At 49.5% G+C, this 23,050-nt stretch overlaps 1 protein-coding gene across 1 annotated transcript; it reads right to left on the bottom strand.

Moving 5' to 3' along the window:
* Positions 1 to 290: 290 nt before the first annotated feature.
* Spatc1 (spermatogenesis and centriole associated 1) lies at positions 291 to 20,386 on the bottom strand. Its single transcript, XM_076836326.2, has 7 exons — positions 20,182 to 20,386; positions 20,138 to 20,143; positions 9,101 to 9,331; positions 8,663 to 9,001; positions 8,052 to 8,558; positions 7,779 to 7,918; positions 291 to 620 (listed from the first exon to the last, which is right to left on the bottom strand). Exons 1-7 carry the CDS (start codon positions 20,384 to 20,386, stop codon positions 291 to 293), a joined length of 1,758 nt encoding a protein of 585 aa, XP_076692441.2.
* Between the last annotated feature and the right edge of the window lie 2,664 nt (positions 20,387 to 23,050).

The raw sequence follows: 23,050 nt of genomic DNA, 5'->3' as shown, positions 1-23,050 counted from the left end.
TGCTTGCTCCCATCACCAAGTAAAGGGAACCTGGGGGACTTCCAACCAACCCCCTTAGCCAGATGGCTGCTCAGCCTTGATCTGGGAGCTCCTTCCAAGGGCCCCAGGGTAAGTGTGGGTGCCAGGGTGGCAGGATTTAAGGAGCAAGGTGCAGGGGTGTGGGGAGCCCCCCAGCTAACATCTTGGGAGTGCAGCATGGGATCATTGACTAGCCTAGTATTTGTGGGAAGCTTTAATGGCCGTGTACAGGGGTGTGGGGCAGAGTGAGCCTGGCCAGCCGGGCACCAGCGTCACCAGATGAACATTGGCTTGCCATCATCGTGTGCCAGCTGATTGAGGCACGAGAGCAACAGCAGCGCGTCAGTGAGCATGCTGGGGTGCACTGTCTCCACCAGCACGCGCTGCAGGAAGTCCACAGTGTAGGAGCCGCCCTCTGATGCGGCCAGCTCAGGCCTCTCACGCAGGATGCCATATGCATTCACCAGCTGCTCTGTCAGCGCAGGATGTACCCGCCCATTGTAGCCCAGACCCTGCAGCCTGTTCATGATGCTCACGTAGCGCTGAGTGAGTGTCTGGCACAGCTCCTCGTCCAGCTTGTGGTCACTGGGGTTCAGGGATGCCTGTGGGGAGAGTGGTCTTCAGGAGCCCTCCTTCCTCACTTCAGCATACAAGCAAGGGGAAGAGAGGAGTAAGGGTGTGTGTGTGGTATGGCTGTCGACCACCCGGGGGTGTGCAGGGAGGAGGTCCTGCATGACAGGCTGGAGGGATCTGGTGGGTAGAGGAGCCCAGGGACTGAGGCTGACAGAGAAGCCCCCAAGCTCTACCCAGGCAGTGCCAGCGGCTCCGCCAGGTTCCTGGGATACCCCAATCCTGTGGCCTGCTCCATTCACCACCAGGAATTTGGGACTGGGCTGAGGACAGGGACTATGGCTGAGAGTCTGGAGGCACTGGGGAAAATGAGAGGCTCTTCAAACCCCCACAGTTGCCTGACTGCAAATCTTGAGGCCTTTCCCAGGACCCCTCCTGGCTCCCCTCCCTGCTCCTTCTCAGTCTCCTCTGGAGGCCTCTGCTTCCCAGCCTGGACGCTGTCCTCAGGACATCCTGTCTCACGCCCCTTGTGGGACTTGGTTTCCTCCCCTGACACTGAATGAAGGACCCCAGCACTGAGGGTCTGCCACCTGGACCTGGACACAGGAGAGTCCCTGGGTCTTCCCACCCCAGTCAGGCAGTGACCGCCGCTGGCCAGGATGCCCCTGATTGCTTGGTGCTTCTGTTGTTGTGTTGTTCTGGGCTTTCCTGACTGGAAGCTGAGGCTCTTCCAGACTTGACTTTATTAGTTGTTGATGGACCTTTATTATTTATACGTGGTGCTGAGAATCGAACCCAGGGCCTCACATGCCAGGAAGTGCACTACCACTGAGCCCCAGCCCCAGTACCTGGTTGTTAAATATTTTGAAGATCTCCCTGATTAGAAGGAAATTCATTCCCCTAAATGTATTTATTTTAAAACAAAGGAAATAAATAAAAGAAATAAAAATAAAACAAAATGATGTAGGTACTCAACACAAGCAAGATAGATATCAAAACAAAACTAAAGGAAGTCCAAGGAAGGAAATAAAAAATAGCAGAAATTGGTGGCTGGGGTTGTGGAGTGCTTGTCTAGCATGTGTGGGCCCTGGGTTCCATCCTTAGCACTGTATATAAATAAATAAAGATATTGTGTCCACCTCCACCTAAAAAATAAATATTAAAAAATATAGCAGAAATTAGGAAACAGAAGCCAAAGGACCAATAGGATCAGCAAAACAAAATTGGTCAAAGTAGACTCACTTCACTGAAGAGCCAGAGCAGAAGTCCCTCTGCTTTTAGGTGAGGAACTCCCAGCCAAGGCCACAGGCCCCCATTCTGCAGTGGCCTGCACATCACTAAACTCCAGCCAATGAGATGAAACTGGTTGTGAGCCCCGCCTCCTGGTGGCTGACTTGGCCCCTGGACCTGAGAGTTATCTTACTAAAAAAGAGGACCCTTTAAGATTTAAGGTTTGGGGCTGGGGCTGGGGCTCAGCAGTGGCGTACTTGCCTTGCATGTGTGAGGCACTGGGTTCGATTCTCAGCACCATGTATAAATAAATAAAATAAAGATCTATCAACAACTAAGGGAAAATATAAAAAAAAATAAAATAAAATAAAAAAGATTTAAGGTTAAAGCCAGGCGCTGTGGTGCACACCTTTAATCCCAGTGGCTCAGGAGGCTAAGGCAGGAGGATTACCAAGTTCGAGGCCAGGCTCAGCAAAAGTGAGGTGCTAAGCATCTCAGCAAGACCCTGTCTCTAAATAAATTACAAAATAGGGCTGGGGTGTGGCTCAGTGCCCCTGAGTTCAATCCCTGGTAGTCACCTCCCATCAAAAAGATATAAGATTAAGGGGGCAAAATCTCTCAGCAGGGAACGAGACAGCCAGCCTAGCTCCAAGTCTTAAAAGATGCACCCCCAAATTAGGACTTCAGTAGTGGGCCAGTCTTCAAGGCTAAGGGAGTAAGATCACCCTCAGGAGATGGCAGGTTGGGAAGTCAGTGCAGCTTCCTGAGACTCTGTGGTCCACAGAGACACAGAGAAGACACTGTCAGAAGACCCAACAATATTCTGCCCTGTTTTCAAAATAATCCTAGTGATTTTCCCAGATGATCAGGAGCAAATTCCAGGGGGGGGGAGAGCAAGCACATGTATAGAATGGTCAACAAGTGACCTGCAGTTACCTTTATTAGCATAAAGGTAAAAAGCACACCCCAGGTGGAGGCTTCAGCTAGTAAGGCATGGCACTGAAGAGGCAGGAGGAGGAGAGCCAGGTCAGCTGTCACCCACCTCTGCCTGGGGTGACATCAAGAGGCTGGTCCCACCTACCCAGATGCCATCAGAGCTGAGCACTGGGGTTTTGTCCCCCACGTGACGCCCCCCTGGTGCCCTAGCAGAAGAGTGGAGAGCTGTGTTCACATCCCAGCTGTGCTTTTCTCTGACTCTTCTGATACAAGAACCCACCCAACAGGTGACAAACACTGAGTCCTGCAACATGTAGTTTAGGACTGGGAGTGCCCTGGAGAGCCCAGAGGAAGGAGTGAGGCTGAGGACTGTGGGCAGACAAGTGCTGGCTTACTGCTGCCCTGCGTTGGTCACAGCCATTTGGCGTGGTCCCTGACCCACGCACGAGTAGAACTGCAGAGGACTTAACCGCACCCCAGTGCATTAAACATCAGGAATGTGTAGTCTATGGTGCAGAAAGCTTTTCATGTCTCAGAACATTAAGAGGAAAAGGAGCGGGGAGCCTGCGACATCTCAATGTGAGAAAGAAAAAACATCCTAGAAAAGTCAGAATTTGTTCATGAAAAAACCACAGCATGGTTCTGTGAGAGACTGCAGGAAAGCTCTGAACCTGAGGCGGCAGACACTGGTGTTCACCAGCTGTTCTGCACTGTCTGTGCCTTCCTGACGGGAAGCTGGGCTCTTCCAGACTTGAGTCTGGCGGCTGGGCTTCTGCCAGGCAGGTGGAGGTGGAGAGTGCCGGGGAGCGGTCTTGGGGGAGCACGTGGACATGGCACTGGTTCTTCAGGGACAGCTGTGCTTGACTAGGGGCTTCTTGCTGGGTGTTTGCACACTGTCCTGGGCAGTGGTGCTCATAGTGTGTCCACTAGGAAAGTCTTCTGGTGTGTCAGCATTTGTCCGGGCAGTGTAGCACACAAGCACAAGTTTGTGTCCTTGAAGTTTTGCTTTTTTTGTGGGGGAAAGGTTACCAGGGATTGAACTCAGGGACCCTCAACCCCTGAGCTCCATTCTCCAGCCCTATTTGTATTTTATTTAGAGACAGGGTCTCAGAGAGTTGCTTAGCACCTTGCCATGGCTAAGGCTGGCTTTGAACTCGCCATCCTCCTGCCTCAGCCTCCCGAGTCGATAGGATTACAGGTGTGTGCCACCACGCCTGGTTTCCTTGAAGCTGGAACATTCACTAAAACCCTTCTTTACTTACATCAGCTCGTGTGGGTTCAGCCACCAAGACCACTGATTTGCCTGAGAAGACCTACTGAATAGTCTTGCAAAAACTCATGCTTAGTGAGGAGACTGGCGTTCCTTGTCAGTGTAAATATGGGAGAAATTGCCTCTATGATCTGCTGCTTTCAAATACTCTGTCCAACAACCTGGACAATAGAAGCTAGTATGATACACAAGATTTAGTGGGCTGGGGCTGGGGCTCAGTGGTGGAGCACTCGCCTAGTACATGTGAGGCACTGGGTTCAATCCTCAGCACCACATAAAAGTAAACAAATAAAATAAACATATTGTTTCCATCTACAACTAAAAAAAAAAAAAAAAGCTATAGGTCTGGGGGTATAGGCCTGTGGTACACAGCTTGCTTAGCATAGACAAGGCTGGGGGTTTCTATCCCTGTGCCAGAGACAGATTGAGCAGATGTGTTTAACCTGATTAAACAATGTATACATGAGGGGACACATTATATGGCATGCCAATAATATGTACAATTTTTATGTTAAAATAAATTTAGCCGGGCATGGTGATGCACACCTGTAATCCCAGAGGCTTGGGAGACTGAGGCAGGAGGAGGATCACTAGGTTCAAAGCCAGCCTCAGAAACTTAGAGCCCTAAGCAATTCAGTGAGACTCTGTCTTAAAATAAAAAATAAAAATGGCTGGGGATGTAGCTCAGTGGTTAAGCACCCCTGGGCCCAATCTCTGGTACCAAAATAATAATAATACAGAGATATGAAAAATTGTGGTATATATGTGTGTATTACGAATTGTAATGCAAAAAAAGTACATGTATAATGGCATAAATTGATGTGAACATACTTTATATACAGAGATACAAAAAATTGTGCTCTATATGTGTAATAAGGATTGTAATGCATTCCACTGTTGTGTATTTAAAAAGAATAATAAAATCAATTAAAAAAAAATGGGCTGGGGATGTGGCTCAAGCGGTAGCGTGCTCGCCTGGCATGGGTGCGGCCAAGGTTCGATCCTCAGCACCACATACAAACAAAGATGTTGTGTCCGCCGAAAACTAAAAAATAAATATTAAAATTCTCTCTCTTTAAAAAAAAACAAAAAATAATAACATAATAATAATAATAATTAATATAAATTTAATTAAAAAGAAAGGAATAGAAGAATTACAACTGTCTGCTAAATAAAGGGCTGGGGAAAGTGGAATTAGATGCAGATAGGAATCAACAAATCACCCAGCCTGAGACCAGGGGGCAAATAACTGGTTCTCAAGTGTGGCATCAGTCAGCCCACATGAACCCTGCAGAGGACCAGCCTGGGTGTCCCCCAGGTTTGCAAAGCCACTTCTCTGCAGGAGAGCACTGGGAGAGCTGCTTCCCAGGAGGAATGAGGTCTCTGCTGACAGGAGAATGGCCAGTGGGTCTGGAATTGGTGATGGAGGCTCTTGGGCTGAGTGACTTGTGTCTTGGTGATGGTGAGATGCCCAGAGGCTGTCAGTGGGGCTCCATGGGCACCATGCTGGCTTTGACTTCCATGGGCACCAGAGAAGTATTGCCTGATGCACATTAGCTCTTTCCTAATGATTTGTGCCTTAGAGCTGTGATTGTTAAATTCTACAACCTAAGCAATAACTTCCCTGTCAAGGGTAGAGAAGCACCATAAAGGGGGACACACACAGACCACCCCCACATCAAAGGCCCATGCATTTTATCATCTTCCTTTTAAGCAGCAAACAATAGGAATCCCTTTTTCATGGTTTACTATCCAATTTCTCCATGGACAACTAGACTTCTGCTTATAATCAAATGTAGTCCTTGCCAATTAGACACCAGATGCCAGCGTTTAGAGATGCCAAGCATTGTGCTTCCACCAGGTTCTGAATTGCCCTAGCCAATCTGCACTGTGGCACAGCAGCACTGCTCTGGGACACCGCAGAGGGTTGTCAACTAGAGATTCCACCAAAGAGGGTACCACTGACTCCAGCAACAAGGTGCTGAGGGGTAGCCAGCACTGTCAAGATGTGTAATCTAAGCCAGGCACAACAGCAGAGCCTGAGATCTCATCTGCTCCAGGGGCTGATCTTAAGTAAGGCCGGCCTGGGCAACTTAGCAAGAGTGTCTCAAAATAAGAAAATAAAAATAAATAAAAGGACTGGGGGTATAACTGTATGGAAAGCACCCTGGGTTCAATCCCCAGTACCGAAGGGAGTGGGCGAGGGGGAGGGAGGGATGGGGGGCAGGGAGAGAGAGAGAAAGGGAGGGAGAGAAATGTATGTGTAATCTATCAGTCAATGTAGTTTAATCCATATATCAATGCAAAACTACTCGAAATTTGAACCAGGTTTTTCCTAAAACTTGATGTTTTCACTATGAAAGCTCACACTGAATAGGAAGAGCTAAGATGATTGAGAGAAAATCAAGGTGGGCCTGCTTGGAGCAATGCCCAGCTCCAGTACCTCTCATGAGGGCAACATGGGCTGGGTGGGGCAGACTGGAGAGCCCACACAGGTGCAGGCCTGGAAGAGGGAAAGAGGTAGGTATGGGTACCCCCTTGGCCTGGCAGTGCTGGGCTTCTACAGCTCTGAGCCTGGAGACCTGGCCAGTTGCCCTCACCAGCAGAATACTGTGGGGTCCCAGTGGATTGGCTATGCCCCTCAAAAGAAACTCTCAGCTGCTGCAATCATTCTGTCCACACAGCCCTGTCTGTCTTCTGATCACAGTACCCTGTCCTTCTGTGTGGCTCTTCCTCAGGCCTCAGGGCGGTCCTCTACACCCACTAGCTGAGGCTCTCACTATGGCTATTCACTACCTTGGGGTCATTTCAATCTGGTGGTTCCTCTGTGTGAGGCTGGCCTCTGGGGAAGACCAGGGGTTGTCTAGGCTGGGGAGAAGTACCACCCATTTTAACCCACACCACTATGATCAGTTACAGGGCAGTCAAAGACCTAAGTGAAGAAAAACAACTTCAAATCCTTAGGAGAAAATTCAGGTGCTTTGAGTACAGAAAATATAGAATGCCTTTAGGACCTTCTGATGAGAAGATTTCTTAAATGAGACATGAAGAATACAAACATTAAGGGCAAAAGCTGAAAATTCTGGTCATATTGACATTAACTACTTAACCAAAGGACACTTTGACCTATGAAAAGGAAAGCTCAAACCCATATACCCAAAATCAAGCCAAAGTCCCAATTGCAACCAAAAGTGAATTCTTCCCAAACTACCCACAAAAGGCTCCTGTTTGTCAAACATCGTCCTCCACGCTGACGCGGAAGGAGGTAAGTGGATGCATCCTGGGAAAATACACCAGAATGAGCCTTGGGCCTCGGAACAAGTCCGCCAGCTACTGCATGGCTCTGGGGCCTGTTTCCTGTGGTCCCCAGTGATCCTTGAGGACACCCACAGGACTGGGGAGGAAGTCGGCTGTGCCAATCTGGGGAGGTCACAGTACTCCTCAAGCCTCTGGGGATCAGGGCTGCCCATCCAGAGGAGAGAAGAGTCACCTGCCTGTGCTTGGAACCCTCCCTGCTCAGCCCTTCTTTGGGGAGGCTTTTAGGGCTGGACTAAAGGCTCTCACTGCCAGATGCCCTGGACACCTGCTGGCCACTTGGATTGAGCACTGGCTTCTTCCATCCCAGGGTCTCCTTGGATTCTAACATGTTAGCTTCACTTGAGGGCAGTGTCCCCAGTGTGTCTCCTCCTGGGCCAGCATACTGCCCAGTCCCTTCAGCCCCCTGGGAGTGTGTGGGAGACGGACAGCCACACACCTGGATGATCTTCTCTGGAATGTTGGAGACAGTGAAGCCGTAGAGGCGAACGCGCTCCGGGAAGATGCTGGACAGGATCCTGCGGTCCAGCTGGAAGGCGATCTCCCCGACCAGCCTCTCCCAGGCCAGCTGCTTCGACTCTGGGGATGACAGGGGACGTGGCTGAGCAGTGGAGGGATGGAGTGGGGCTGTGGTCAACAGCCCAGGTGGGTGGCAGGGGAGATGGCCTAGGAGCCCCCAGACTCACAGTGAGCCCCTGGTGGCCTCACTGACCTCGGGTACTGTCGGGGAACTTGCTTGTCTTGCGGTGGGCCATCTTCCGCTCCAACTCCAGGAGGCCTTTCCGAGATGGTTCCGTGGTACGTGAATACCCCCGGGTGTCATTCACCGAAGCCGGGGAGGATGAGGTACGTGGTGAGGATTGGGGGTTGCGTGGAGGAGAATGGGGGACAGGCAAGGGCCGGCTGGGAGAGTGCTGCACTCGGGGAGGGGTGGGAACGGTGCCTGAGGGGGTGCAGTTGGTGGCAGCTTGGGGGGTGGGGGCAGGGACTGTGCCTGCAGGAGAGGCAGTTGGGGAGGTAGGGATAGAGGCAGGGACCATCTGTCCCTGGGGGACACCGGGCTGGATTCGGGCATCCGCGGTGCCATAGAAGGCTGTCGTGGGACCAGGCATGGCCATGATGCCCATCGGGGTGGAGGTCTGGAGGGGTGCACCCACAAATGTCACGCTGAGGGGTTCTGGTTCCTGGACTGGCTGGGGGTGTTCACTGGCGAGTGTGACTGGTTGGGGAGGCAGAAATGAGAGGAGGGGGTTAGAGTGAGGCAGGGTGGGTGCAGGATCTGGCCTCCCTAGGCACCCCTGCCCCTGCCTGGCACCCCATTACCTTTGGAGTTGATGGTGGGCCCTGCACCAGCTGAGGAAAGGGGCCCAGAGTGACCTCCTTGGAGCGTGTCTGCCAGCCGTACCCCTGGGGCCTCTGGCACAATCAGGCCGCCCATGGGGCTGGCCAGAAGGTTCTGAGAGACACCTAGCGGGGCAGCTGCGGAGGTGAGCAGGGGGCTGCTCAGAGAGACGGCTACTGGGCCTGCCATGGGGGCCATCAGGGGACTGCTCTGAGACACAGCCATGGGGCCTGCCAGGGTGCTGGCCAAGGGGCTGCCTGGACTCAGGGAGCCGGTGGAGGTTAGGCCCAGGGAGTTGGTCAGGGTGGCCCCAGGGGTCACTGTGATGGGGCTGGCCAGGTGGCTGCTCAGGGGGCCAGTAGAGGGCAGGCTGGTCAGGTTGCCCCCTGGGGTCACTGCTAAGGGGCTGGCCAGGTGGCTGCTCAGGGGGCCGGTCAGGAGGCTGGTGAGTGGGCTGCTCTGTGACACAGGCACCGGGTTGGACAGCAGCGTGTTGAGAGGGCCCATCATGGGGCTCGCAAAGGAGCCCACTGCAGGGCTGGGTTGTGGGCTGCTCAGCATGTCTGCCAGCGGGGCCAGGGCCACAACCCCCACTTCTTCCAGGACTTGTTCGTTTGCTGCTGCAGCTGGGGACGGGGGCAGGAAGACACCTGGGGGACACAGAGAGAGCACTGAGACCCCAGGCGAGTCCTGCCAGGAGCAACGGAGGCAGTCATGGGCTCTCCTACCCTTCTAGGGCCTGGCCAAAGTGCTTGTCTGACTCTGGTGACTTGGCCTCCCTGAGCCTCACTGCTCTGGGTGGTTAGAGCAATGTACCCCTGCCTCTGAGGGGATTCCATGGAGGATCTGTGAGCGGGTCTTCCCTGCTCTCTCAGTCCCTAGCATCTTGTGTCCAGCCCTGATTCTCTAGTTAGTCCTCCCAGACTGACTGTTCTGCCTGTCCCGCTCCAGATCATAGGGACGGTTCACAGCCCTCCCCCTCAGTTGTTCTCACTGTACTGAGCCACTGACCTCTCACCCAAGAAAGAAGGGTTTCCCAGTGGCAGGACTCTCAGGTGGCCAAGGCGGCCCTTCTGGTCTATGAAGGGGAGGAATGAGCTGGGCCTCCGGTGGAGAGAGATGAGCCCACTTGGTAGGACCCCCTAGGGGGTCAGTGTTGCAACAGGCAGAGCCTCACCTAGCCCAGGGCCATGCACAGACAACCTGAATAGGGAATGCAGGTTGGGCCTGCCATGTACCCTAAGAGGCCCAGACTCATTTCTTTACATTCCTGGATCCTCATGTGGGGGCCTAGGAGCCCATTCTCCATGAGTTCTGGAGGAGATCACCTTCAGATGACTCCTGTTTGGGGGAGAGTCCCTGAGGAGGTGCAGAGCTAAGGAGGTAGAGTACAGCAAGGTTTTGATAATATGCAATTTTAGTGAAAACTTCCACTTTGCCGATATTGTCATAAAAATAGGACACACTTACTATAGGGAAAGACTGGAAATACAGACAAGTGAGAAATAGGAAAACTCTCTGACAGTCCAATCATTCCATGGTTAGTCCCTAATCAAGAGCTTCCTATTACCTAGCAGACTTTTTCGACATGTTTATAGAAACCAGGGGTTGGAGAACATTTTCTGTAAAGGGTCAGTTGGTGAATATTTCTCACGTGGCTGGCCACATGGTCTCTGTTGCAAGTCTGCTGTTCTTTTGCTGTTCTGCAAAAGCAGCCAAAGAAAACCAGTCATTTGGAAGTAAATGACTAAGGATATGTGGCAATAAGACTTTATTTATGTACCCTAATTTTTGAATTTCGTGTACTTTTCATGTGTTATGACACAGTATTCTTGTTTTGATTTTTTCAACCCTTTGAAAACATAAAACCTGTTCTTAATTCACAGGCTCTGTACAAACTGGAGGTAGTTGTCCTCTGGGAAAATGACCCATGTAGGTCACTGGGCCAAAAGGGTGAGGGAAATGGGACAGACCTTGGCCAACTTCCACAGAAGAAATGGCTCAAACTGAGTTTTGGTCCAAGTTGGATTCCAGATAAAATCAATAAGCACTATAAAGAAAGTGACTCTATGACCACCAAGGGTGCAAGTCACAGAAAGTACACACCAGAACATACAGCGCAAGAACCACAGGGACCCGGGCAGGGGGGTAGCTGACCCAGGTCCAGAAGGACCAGTGGCACAGGGAATGGATTATGTAATTAACAGAGCTGGTCTGTATAATACCCCAGAGAGATTCAACAGCAGGTGTGAATCTCTTTTTTAGTTGTTGATATACCTTTATTTTTTATTTATTTATGTGCAGTGCTGAGAATCGAACCCAGTAACTCATACATGCCAGGCAAGTGCACTACCACTGAGCCACAGACTCAGCCCCCCAGTCCTTTTTAAAAAATGTTTTATTTAGAGACAGGGTCTTGTGGAGTTGCTTTAGGCCTTGCTAAATTGTTGAGGCTGGCTTTGAACTTGTGATCCTCCTACATTAGCCTCCTGAGCCGCTGGGATTATGGATGTGTGCCTCCATACCTGGCTCTTATTAGGAATTTTTTTAAAAATGCATTGAAATCTCTAATCAACAGGCAAAGACTGGCAGAATGAATTTTTGAAAAAAGACTCAATACACCGAGACTCATTTTATATTAAAAGTCACAAATAGATTGAAGATAAAAGAATGGAAAAAAGATATTCCATGCAAATCCTTACCAAAATAGAGCTGGGTAACTATACTAATGTCAGATAAAATATATTTTAAATAAAAATTGTTATAAAAGGCAAAGAAGGACATCATTGGTTCAACCCCCAGTAGAAGGTAGAAGGAAGAGGAGGAAGGGGAGAGGAGGAGGAGGAGGAGGAAAAGGAGAAGAAGAAAAAATTGAAGGGGAAAATAGACAATTTTCACATTAAGACTTGTAGAGTTTAATACTCACTTTCAGTAATGGGAACAGAAAAGAGAAGAAAAACAGACCTAACAGACATTCCCAACAATGGCAGAAGACACATTTTTCTCCAGTGCACATGGGACATTCTCCAGGGTAGGCCACATAGGAGGGGAAAAAAGTCTCAATTTAAAAAGATTGAAATAAAAGTACTGTCTCTGAGCATAATGGAATGAAATCAGAAATAAAAACAGAAAGAAACCTGGAAAATTCACTAATTTGTGGAAACTAAAAGCACGCTTAAATAACCAATGAGATGGGGCTGGGGTTGTGGCTCAGTGGTAATGTTTGCTATTACATGTGAGGCCCTGGGTTCGATTCTCAGCACCACATATAAATAAATAAAATAAAGGTTCACCGACAACTAAAAAAAAAAAATGTTAAAAGAAAAAAAGTTTTAAAAAAATGAGATTAAAGAATCCCAACAGAAATTTTAAAAATACTTTGAGATAAATGAAACTGAAAGCATGACATATCAAAATTTATGGAGCCAGGTGCCATGGTACAAGCCTGTAACCCCAGCAATTTGGGAGGCTGAGGCAGGAGGATTTCAAGTTCAGGGCTAGTCTGGGCAATTTAGCAAAATGCTGACTCAAAATAAAAAAAAAATAAAATAAAAAGAACTGAGGATATGACTCAGTGCTAAAGTGCCTCTGGGTTCAATCCCCAGTACCAAAAACAAAAAACAAACCCCCAAAATGTATGGGAGATAGCAAGGGCAGTACTTAACAGTGAGTTGTATAGCTATAAATGCCTATTTTAAAAAAATCTCAAGTCAATAATGTAACTATAAACAGGGCAAGGTGGCACACACCTATAATCCCAGAGGCTGGGGAGCCTGAGGCAGGAGGATCACAAGTTCAAAGCCAGCTTCAGTAAGATCAAGGTGCTAAGCAACTCAGTGAGAACCTGTCTTTAAATAAAATACAAAATAGAAATAGGGCTGGGGATGTGGCTCAGTGGTTGAGTGCTCCTGAATTCAATCTCTGGTCCTCCAAAACACCACCATCACCACCAACAATATCCTAACTGTACACTTTAAGGAACTAGAAAAAAAGGACTGAAAGCAAGACCAACAAGGGAAACAAACAAGTCGGATTATGTTTTAAAAGACATCATCAAGAAAGTGAAAAGACAATCCATAACCCACAAAGTGGGAAGAAAACATTTGCAAGTTATATATTTGATAAGAGACTGTAACTAGCATATATGAAGAACTCCCACAACTCATCAATAAAAGGACAAACAGTCCAGGGCTGGGGTTGTGGCTCAGTGTAGAATGCTCACCTAGCATGTACAAGGCCCTTGGTTCGATCCTCAGCACCACATAAAAATAAATGAATAAAGGTATTGTGTCCACCTACAACTAAAAAATGAATATAAAAAAAGCCAAATAGTCAAATTTATCTGAATAGGCATTTTTTTTTTCAAAGACATACAGATGACCAATAAGCATATGATCAGGGTCAGCATTATTAGCAAGGAAATGAAAATCAAAACCACAGTGCAATACCACTTCACACCCACTAGGAGGGCTAAAATTAAAAATAATCACATGATTACAAGTATTGGCAAAGATTTGGAGAGATGAGAATCCTGATACGTTGCGGGAGGGACTATAAAATGATGCAGTCATTGGAAAACAATCTGGCAGTTTCTCCGAGAGTTAAACATAAAGTTACCATATGACCCAGTAATTGTACTCCTTGATACATAAGAAGAGAAAGGAAAACATGACAGCACAGAAACTCACACATGCACGTTCACAGAAACATTAATCTCAATAGCTTACAGGAGGAAGCCACCCAAAGTCCATAAACTGATGAATGGACACACAAAACGGAGTCCATTCCTATCACGGAGTAGAGCCCCGCAAGCCCAGCTCTACCCAGAGTACCGATTCCGGCTGGAACACGCCTCCTGAAAGGAGCCAGTCATAGAAGGCCACCGGCATGCTCCAGATTACACGGAATGCCTAGAATGGGCGAGTCCATAAAAAGTACAGTACCAGATCCTTACAGAGAGCGTCAGATTTGCTGCATTTGTTTGTTCATATTATTATCATTATTTGGGGATTGAACTCAGGGGCATTCGGCCACTGAGCCACATGCATTTTATTTAGAGACAGGGTCTCACTGAGTTGCTTAGCTCCTTGCTTTTGCTGAGGCCGGTTGGAACTCGCCAACCTCCTGCCTCGGCCTCCCCAGCGCTGGAATGACAGGCGTGCGCCACCGTTCGGCTTTGTTTTGATTATTTAGGGTCCAGAAAGAGTTGTCACGTCAGACAAGTGAGTTTAAAAATAAAAGCAAATGTCGGAGATTAAGGCAGCAGGTGGCGTTTCAGACCGTCTTCCCCGCGCACAGGCACCTGGCTGGCCGCGCCCGCCCCTAGCCCCCTCCGCTTCCCGCCCGGCTCGGCCGCCCCTAGGTGCCGGGCCGCAGCAGGAGACCACCCCCGGACGTTGTGGGGGGCCCAGAGGGGCGGGACCACGCCTTGAGGGCGGAGCTTGATGGTGGGCGGGTCCTGGGGCGGGGCCAGCTGTCCAGTGGCAGAGTCGGTGCCAAGCGGCAGGGGAGGGGCCGAGGGGCGGGGCCAGAGCAAGGCAGGGGCCCTGGCCGGCTCGGGGCCGCCCGGGTCCTAGCGCGACGCCGCTGCTGGGGGCGGGAAGCGAGGAGGCCCGGGAGAGCCGAGGAGCGAAGGTGTCTCCAGCGGAGGTTTCCACAGCGGTTGCGGGAATGTGGTGGGGAGGGTCCGTGAGGGGAGTTCGTGAGGTGGTAGGGTCCTGTGGGAAGGGTCCCGAGGGGGAGAGGGTCCCAAGGGGGGAGCGTCCCGAGGGGGGAGAGGGTCCCTGATGGGGGGAGGGTCCCAAGGGGGAGAGGTCCCGAGGGGGAGAGGGTCCCAAGGGGGGAGCGTCCCGAGGGGGGAGCGTCCTTGAGTGGGCAGGGTCCCCAGGGGGAGAGGGTCCCAAGGGGGAGAGGGTCCCTGAGGGGGGAGGGTCCCTGAGGGGGAGGGGTCCCGAGGGGGAGAGGTCCCGAGGGGGGAGCGTCCCTGAGGAGGGTCGTCCCTCATGGGGGAGGGTCGGGGGGGGTACGTCCTGAGGGGGGAGGGTCCTGTGGCGGAAGGAAGGTTCCGAGGCGGGAGGGTCCTGAGGGGGAGGGTACCAGGGGACACTGGGGCCCTCTGTGGGCCGCGTTTGAGTGGGATGTCTGAGGGAGGGGCTCTAGGCAGTCCTGCTAGGCCGGGTCTGAGGCCGCGGGGAGGGTCCTGAGTGGGGCCTGGCTCCGGAGGAGTGGCCCCCAGGGTCTCGGTGGTGGGCCGGGTCCTGGATGGGGAGGTCGGGGATGAAAGGATTACGGCTGCCCCCTGCTGGAGGAGACTGCCCCGACGTGCCGAGGCCGTGCCGAGGCCGGCAGGAGCAGGAGAGGGAGGGGAGGAGGGTGCCCGCAGCCAGAGCCCGGCCGGCCCCCACCCTTTCTGTCCTGTCCGTGCTGACTGCTGTCTGGCCCGCTTGGCTTGTGCCACTCTGACCACCTGTCACCTGCCCAGAGGAGCCAGATCTGACCAGCGTGGGCAGGAGCCGGTTTTCCACACTGTTCTAGCATTGGGACCTCATTTCCTCTCTCCCTCTGCTACTTCAGCAGCCTCCCAGAGACATCCCAGTGCAGGCCTCTTAGCAAGTCCCAGGCGTCTAGACTCCTGTTCTGGCTTTACCTCCCAGGTAGGAGTGGGTCGCCCAGATCTGAAACTCTTGGCACCTGTTTCTTCTTGGTGAAGTTAATATGGCCACCAACCAACATTTACTGAGTTCTGGCCACACAGATTGCTCCCTCTGACCACACAGTCGTACCTTCTGGCTTGCGTGGAAGATGATTCCCAGCCACCTGGTCCTTGAGCCTTTCCACATTTCTAGTACACTGACCTCTTTATTTTTCCTCCTCTGTGACAACCTTCCTTACCTCCACCTTCCTCTCAACAGCATGGTCTGAAATGGGCCTACGCTCTGGTTGGACTGGCTTCAGTACTCCATCTGCCTGCTGCCCCCAGGCCACCATATGCTGTAGAAGGTACAAGTTGGTGTCTGCTGCCTTTGTAGACTTGATAGATAAGTAATGCCATTTAGTCCACTGTGTAGTCAGACAGACTTCCCATGTTCCCCTCCCAGTCCTCTTTTCATCTTCACTCTATTTCAGATTTCCCCACCAGTGGTCTTAGAGAATGACTTTTTTTTTTTTTTTACAGAGATCACTGAAGCCAGAAATCCTCAGTTCCCACAGTCCCTGACCTCCTGACGCTCCCCTTCCCACCATTTACACTGGTGTTTCCCTTCCTTCTCTTCCAGGACAGTGGAAGAGATGCTCTTCCTTCAGTCAAGGGCATCTCCTGTAAAATACCCTTTTGTTCTTGTGTATTTTCAAACGTTCTCTCCTGGTTCCTTCAGATCTCTGCCAACTTGAGCTCTATATCCCATGCCCCTCTCCAGCTGCTACCCTCTCTCTACCCAGCTTCCAGCTCCCCTGTCCCCCAAAGCCAAACTTCCTTAAGTGCCACCACCATTTTTTCTCACCATTTTCTTATTCTTTACCTCACTCTGTTTGACTTTTTCCCAACTATAATGGGGTTGAAATGACTTTAACCAAGGTCACGATGCCAAGTCATTGTTTACTAAAAGCTGTATACATTTTAGTATTTTTCTTTCTTGACTTCTTGACTTTTACCCTGTTGACACTTGGTCCCCTCTGAAGCTGTCTCTTGACTTCTATGGCATTAAACTTTTGAAGTTTCCTTTGCCTCTCTGAATGCTTCCTTGACAATATCTCTGTCTGTCCTTATTCAAGACTGTTCCTCAGAGTCATTCAGTCCCTGCTGCCTCCTTTAGCATAAAAGAGTAGGTTTTATTCAAGTGAGAAGAAAAGAGATGGAGCTCCCACAAGATGAGAAGAGATCCAAAAGGGGTTGTCCCCTCAGCTTCTCCTTGCTGTATACTCTCTTCCCAGGTGGTCTCACTCCCTCTTGTGGCTTCAATTATCAACAACTCTGGGGGTTTTTGTTTGTTTGTTTGTTTTTGCAGTATTGGGGATTGAACCTAGAGCCTCATACATGATAGGTAAGTGCTCTACTACTGAGCTACAGCCCCAGCCCAGCTCTTGAATCTTTTGTGTCTAGTGCTGATCTCTTTGAGCTTCAGGCTCATATTACCACTGTCTCAAATGGATGTCATTAAATCAGTTTGTCAAAAATACAGCTCATTGTTTTCCTTTAAAATGCATTTGCTTTTTTAAGGTTTACCTCTAGCATTTTCAGGGCCATGGGCAGGAGCACAAATGGAAGCCTACATATCACATTTGGAGTAGTTGAAAGCACTCAAGCCAAATTATGTTTTGGTTTCTTACTCAGACACATAAACGTTTCTAACAACCCAGAAGATCATATTTGAATTTAGAATTCTTGTGCTTTCTGGAGTGCTGGCCAGGATGTGGTAGCTTAGGGAAAGCTGACTCCCTGACCCCAACCCTCATTCTGCACTTCTCTTCCCTTCGGGGTTTGGCCCTACAGTACAAAGGGCCTGGCACATTTGCTTTTGGACACCCAAAGTCCCTGTGTCCAAGCTCTGCTCATACCTCCCAAGCTGCATTTCCTTCTCTGTTACTCTTGAATGGGGTTGAATCAGAATCCTGAACCAGAGCACAAGGGAGAAGAAGGGTTGACCCAGAAAGAGGAATTGAAGATTGAGTTCATGAAAGCAAATCAAGAAAAAGATTCATGACCCCATGAAAAAGGTTCATCATGGGAATGGGTTTGGGAACCAGGCAGGGCAAGGAAGTAGCTAGAGGAAGATGCCCTGAGGCAATTATAAGGATCTATCTTGGTTGGATCTAGGGATGGCAAGTTCTGCATTCTCAGCAAGTGACATCATACATTATCGAGTCATCTTAGCTGGGAAAGCAACAAATTCTGGATGCTCTCTTGATCCTCCCTCAAATCCAAGCAGTTAGGTTTTCTGTTTTCTTAATAACTTGAATGGATTTCTCTTCATCTTGAAGTTCATGCTATCATCTCCCACCTAAGTGATTGCAACAGCCTGAGTCTAACCTGTCTCCTTGCCTTGGTCTTGTTTCCCTAGAATCCATTTCTCCATAGCAACTGGAATGATCTTTCTGAGTACAAATGTGATCACTCCATTAGAAAGCACAAGTTTCTGCTTATTGCCTTTAGGAGAAAGTCCAAGCTCTTTAGCATGCCATTCACAGAACTTGGTGATCTGACCCCTGCTCACCTCTCTGACTGCATTGTTCAGCTCTTCCTGGTTCCTAACACATATAAAATATCATGCACATACTCCCCAAAATGAACAGCCATATAAATTCACATAAACAATACACATTCACACTATCAGAGATGAGGCATATATGAACTTGAACACCCACACCACATACATTCCCACACTGTAATACAGTAGCTCACAAATATACACACTTATAACCCTGTGCGTATATGCATTCACAACATACTCTAAAAGCTCACACACCACATTCTGTCACGTACTCCTGCATATTTTCCACACACGTTCATACACACTCACATATTCATACCCTGTACACCTCAGTAACTCATACACCCACGCCACAAAACTTAAGTACCACATACTCTCAGACCATGCATGCTTACACGGTCGGACCTTTAACTATACTCATCTAGTTCTTATTCCTGCAACCTCTGGCACCAGGCCTTTTTTCAAGCTGGTCTTTCTTCTGGAATGCTTCTTTCTGCTTTCACCAGCTATCTGGGTTGCTTTCCCGCAGAAAGCCTTTCCTGAACCCAAAGCCTGGAAGATCTGAAGAATTCCCTTTAGAATCAAACCTAAGGCTTACTTGTTTAGTCTGGAAGTAAGAAACTAGAGTTTAGCTTCTTAAACTGAGGTTTCTTAAATGTACTTCTCCCAAGCATATTATTTTTGTCACCCTGTCTGTTGTCTCATAGTCCTTAATGGTACAAAATTTAAAACAGGAGGGGCCTGTATAGGGTGGTCACTATAGAAATGAAATTCCAGCTGGATGGCAGGGAACCCAGTGGGTAGGAGGAAGGGGAGTAAGACTGCAGGGAAGTGACCGCAGACCTGCAGGGCTTTTGTGTCTTGATGCACTTGCCCAGCTTTTCAGAAGTGAGTCTAGTTTGGAGTGAGTCAAGTTCTAGGGATTTGTTTAGCTGCAGGATCCTCCGAGGGGATCTTTACTTCCAGTGGAGTGTTGAAGCTGTGCAGTGGGTAGGCTGGCAGCGTCTGAAGTACAGGGATTGACGTGAATCAGGGCGGGGGTTGAATGACCCAGCTTGGGAACTCAGGAAGAGGGCCTCAGAGGAGGATTATTAGTCTCAAATGTCATGCAGAGGTGGAGAAGGATGTGGCACCTAGGAGGCCACCCACAGCCTTTCTAGAACAGCAGCATTTGGAGTCTGTTGCCAAATTGTACAGGCTTAAATAGGCAGAGAACAGAAATCAAAGTCCTCCCAGGGAAGGAGGAACAGTTCATGTCTGCTGATGAACAGAGGAGAGTGCCAGGTAGGGAGGGCAAGGTACAGTCCCAGGACAGAGCAAAGGTCACTGCGGGGGTGAGTGGGCTCTGAGTGCATGTGGGAATTCTACATTGGACAGGAAGGAACACAGCTTCCTCCAGGACAGGAAGGATATTGTAGGGAGGGAAGTGAATGTAACAACCACCAGTGTTTTATCATCTGCTTCCACCTTGTAACCTCTACCAACACAGGCTGTTAGCCACAGACTCCTATGGCCACCCCCCACCACCACCCAAATTCTCCGTCTGGTATCTTCAGTGCTGAGCATTTTTTGCTCATAGCTTTCCATTCTTTTAGCTCTCCCTCCTCCATGTCACCACACTCAGTTCTGTGGCCTCTATTGCCTCCTGGCCTCTGAATACCCGCCACCCCCACCACAGTCTGCACATAGGCCTAGCCCATGGATCATCACTTCAGTTGCTTTTCTGTGAACACCTGCAACTTCTTCACTTATTCTTCTGTCTCACCCTACTCTGTACATTTCCAGCCCCATGCTAATAATTACCAACCTCAGGCTTCAGTCCTGTTTTCTCTCCAAAGCTTCTAGATGTGGGTTGTTAGGTGCTTCCTGGCCATTTCTAACTGGAGAGTAATGGGTGCTAATGAGGAGGGTTGGGGTAGGCTAAGGGCTAGAGTTGGGGGTCAAGGGTGGGAAGGCCGAGGGTTCATTACATACTGAACCCAGCAGGCTAGCACAGTTGGATTCCAGAGCTGGGAAATTCATGTCTTGCAGTGCTGCTTAGAAGTTTGGTTGAGGGAAGGAATGCCTACTCTTAAGTGAGTAGAATCGGGACCTAGTTTTGCCTTTTCATTCCTATGGTCCTGTGTGCTCACGCTCCCTTCCTTCACTTAGTAGGGCCAATGTCCCTAAGTTTGTTACTATCTGTGCCTTCCCTCCATAGTTTCCTGAGACCCCAAGCACACTGAGTCTGTCCTCACTCAGCAGCCTCACCATTTCCTTCCCACTGTCCTTGGACCCAGGCCTCTTATAGTTACCCTGGCGTTGGGAAGGACTTGCTGCCATCTCTCCAAGCCCACTGGTGAGCCCACTGATGTTAAGGCCGCCTGCCTGAGTCTTGATTGCAGACTTGAGCTCCTGATTCTCCCGAATGAGCCGCACAAGCTTCTTCAGTTCCTCATTCTCCCGCACCAGCCTCTCTATCTGATGCCGAAGCCCCTCATAATTGGTGAGTAGAGACATGCCCCAGGGCAGCAGGGAGGGTGCTGCCCACAGGAGGGCACTGCACCTGGAGGCTGCCCAGGGCCCCGGGCCTTGCCCGGGCTGGAAGAGGGTGCCAGAGTCTGCAAGGCTGGCCCAGCGGGCCCTGGGTATTGTGAGGTCAGAGGTTGTGCTCTCCTCCTGTCCTCTACTTTAACAGGCTCAGCTTTCCATGCTGCCAGGCCTGTGAACGGCCCTACCTTGACCTGGAATGTCCTGACTCCTTCTTTTTGGCAGCTTCACTCTCAAGATGCCTCCTCTGCAAAGCCTTCTTTCCCCCACTGCAAGTTAATTGCTGCATGCTGGGCTTCCCCAGCAGATGTGTCCTGTATCATAGCACCTGCCCTGCTTCTGTGCTGTTAGCTCCTTAATGCTATATTTACTGGCTTTATGGTGTGAACAGGGATTGTGCCACTCCTCTGGAGTCCGCAGCATCCAGCAAAGGGCCCAGCTTAGCGTAGGTAGATAACCAATGAATGTAAAATGAAAACTCATCACCTTGCCTTCCTGGGCAGATGACCTTTCTTTATGATCTTGGGCATCCCTGGATTTAGCCCATCAGCTTCTACCTGAGAATGCTCTGCCTTGGATGCCTGGACATTGGCCCATAGTTTCTTCTGTCCCCAGGTGCTCAGAACCCTTCTCTGGATGCTGGCCTAGGGGCTCCTTCATCTAAGTACCTGGCTCCCTACAGCTTGGTGTTTCCATTTCTGGACTCTTATCCCAAATCCCTGGAGGTAATTCCTCCACATCTGACTCTCTGCTCCCCAGCTCCTTGAATTTTCCTGACTTTAGTTGTTTAAGAACCCAAGACCCCTAAACGCACTGCACATGCCTGTAATCCCAGAGGCTCAGGAGGCTGAGGCAGGAGGATCATGAGTTTAAAGCCAGCTTCAGCAATTTAGTGAGGCCTTAAGCAACTCAGTGAGACTCTGTCTCTAAGTAAAATACAAAAAAGGGCTGGGATGTGGCTCAGTGGTTAAGAGCCCCTCAGTTCAATTGGTGCTACCCACCCCAAAAAAACAAAACAAAACATATTACTTACCTGGTTTCAAGAACTCAGGACTCTGAGCCCTCCTTATAGCTATCCCTTCTCTTAGAACTATCTACAGAGAGCTCCATGAATCTGACCTTGGGAGTTGAGGGAGGGTGTGTCTTCATGATCTCCACTGGCTCTATGGGTGTCTTTTGACAAACCTCTTCATGGGGCAGGAAGAGGTACTGGCACAGGCCAGTGAGCAGACTCCTGGAACGTCGTGGAAGTGAAGAAGCGGGAGATGAAGCAGTGCTGCCATCAGTGTGAGTTGAGCATTCTACCTGAACCTCACAATGGGGGGCCTACCCTGTACTCTGACACTCCTGAGTGTAATTCCAGCTGAGTCTCTCTGACCCAGGCATTCTTTTCCTTCTTTCTAACTTGATAGAGTCTCTCTCGTCATGAAAATTGGCTTCTCCTTAGGCTGATACAGTTTATAATGGTTTCATGAGTGTCAGTCTGGGTAGGCTGTGTGCTCAGGTGTTTAGTCAAATGCTAGTTTAGACATGTTATAAAGGTGTTTTGCAGATGTAATTAACATCTACAAAATGTTAGCTTTAAGTAAAGGTTACTTTCAATTGTATGGGGGGACCTCGTCCAATCATTTGAAGGACTTAAAAGCAAAAGTTTTAAGCCCAGAAATAAAGAGTTCTATCTTGGGCTGGGATTGTAGCTCAGTGGTGGAGCAATTGCCTCGTGTTTGTGAGGTTCAATCCTCAGCACCACATTAAAAAAAACTAAATAAAAACAAATAAAGATATTGTGTCTATCTACAACTAAAAAAAAAAAAAAAAAAAAAGAGTTCTATCTTGAGATGTTTCCAGTCTGCCCTTCAGATTTTGGACTTTCCAACCTCCACTATTGTATGGACCAATTAAAATAAATGTCCTAAAATAAAAGGATTCTGATTGATACACCATCTTTTTTTTTTTTTTTTTTTTTTTTTTTTTTTTTTTTTTGTAGCAGTGTTTTTTCCCTCCAAAAACATGTATATCACCAGTTGTGTTAGGAATTGGGATCAGTGCCAGTCATCAAGGCATTGTTCTTGTTTGATCAAACTTACAGAACATAAACTGAACATTCACAATGAGCACATGTGGGTGTAGAGTCACCTTTGTGATGAATGCTGCTAAAGGTGGCACTGGTGCTCGGAGGGGGAATAGTGGGTGGGCTGGATGCAGTTGTATGAGGGCAGCCTTCCCTGAGGAGGTGACAGTTGAGATGCTGTGAGGGAGAACATCAGTGTGGGAAGAGCTTTCCAGCAGAGGGAAGAGCCTGTGCGAGGCCTAGGGGGTGCTCTGCCAAAGGAGAGAGGACACATGTGCCAGAGAAGGATGGAGTGCCAGCTCACCACAGGACTGATGCTGATCTGCATCCTGAGTGCCTTGAGAAATCCTGGAAGGGTTTTAAGGAAGCGGGTGTGGGGATGGACTGGAGGGAAAGAGCTGCAGAGTGGTATGCCACTGCAGTCCTCCAGGCATGTGATGAGAGCAGTCTAAATGCAATTGGTGCCACAATGGAGATGAGAGAATGGCAAGGCAGAGGGACAGTGGTACTAGATGGAATGGAATTGGGGATGGTGAGGGTGAAGGCAGGGATAGCCTTATAAC

Source organism: Callospermophilus lateralis, chromosome 16 (genome assembly GCF_048772815.1).
Source record: "Callospermophilus lateralis isolate mCalLat2 chromosome 16, mCalLat2.hap1, whole genome shotgun sequence".
NCBI classification, from domain to species: Eukaryota; Metazoa; Chordata; class Mammalia; order Rodentia; family Sciuridae; genus Callospermophilus; species Callospermophilus lateralis.
The sequence above is the reverse complement of the archived record's forward strand: the minus strand, read 5'-3'. Positions and strand labels throughout refer to the sequence as shown.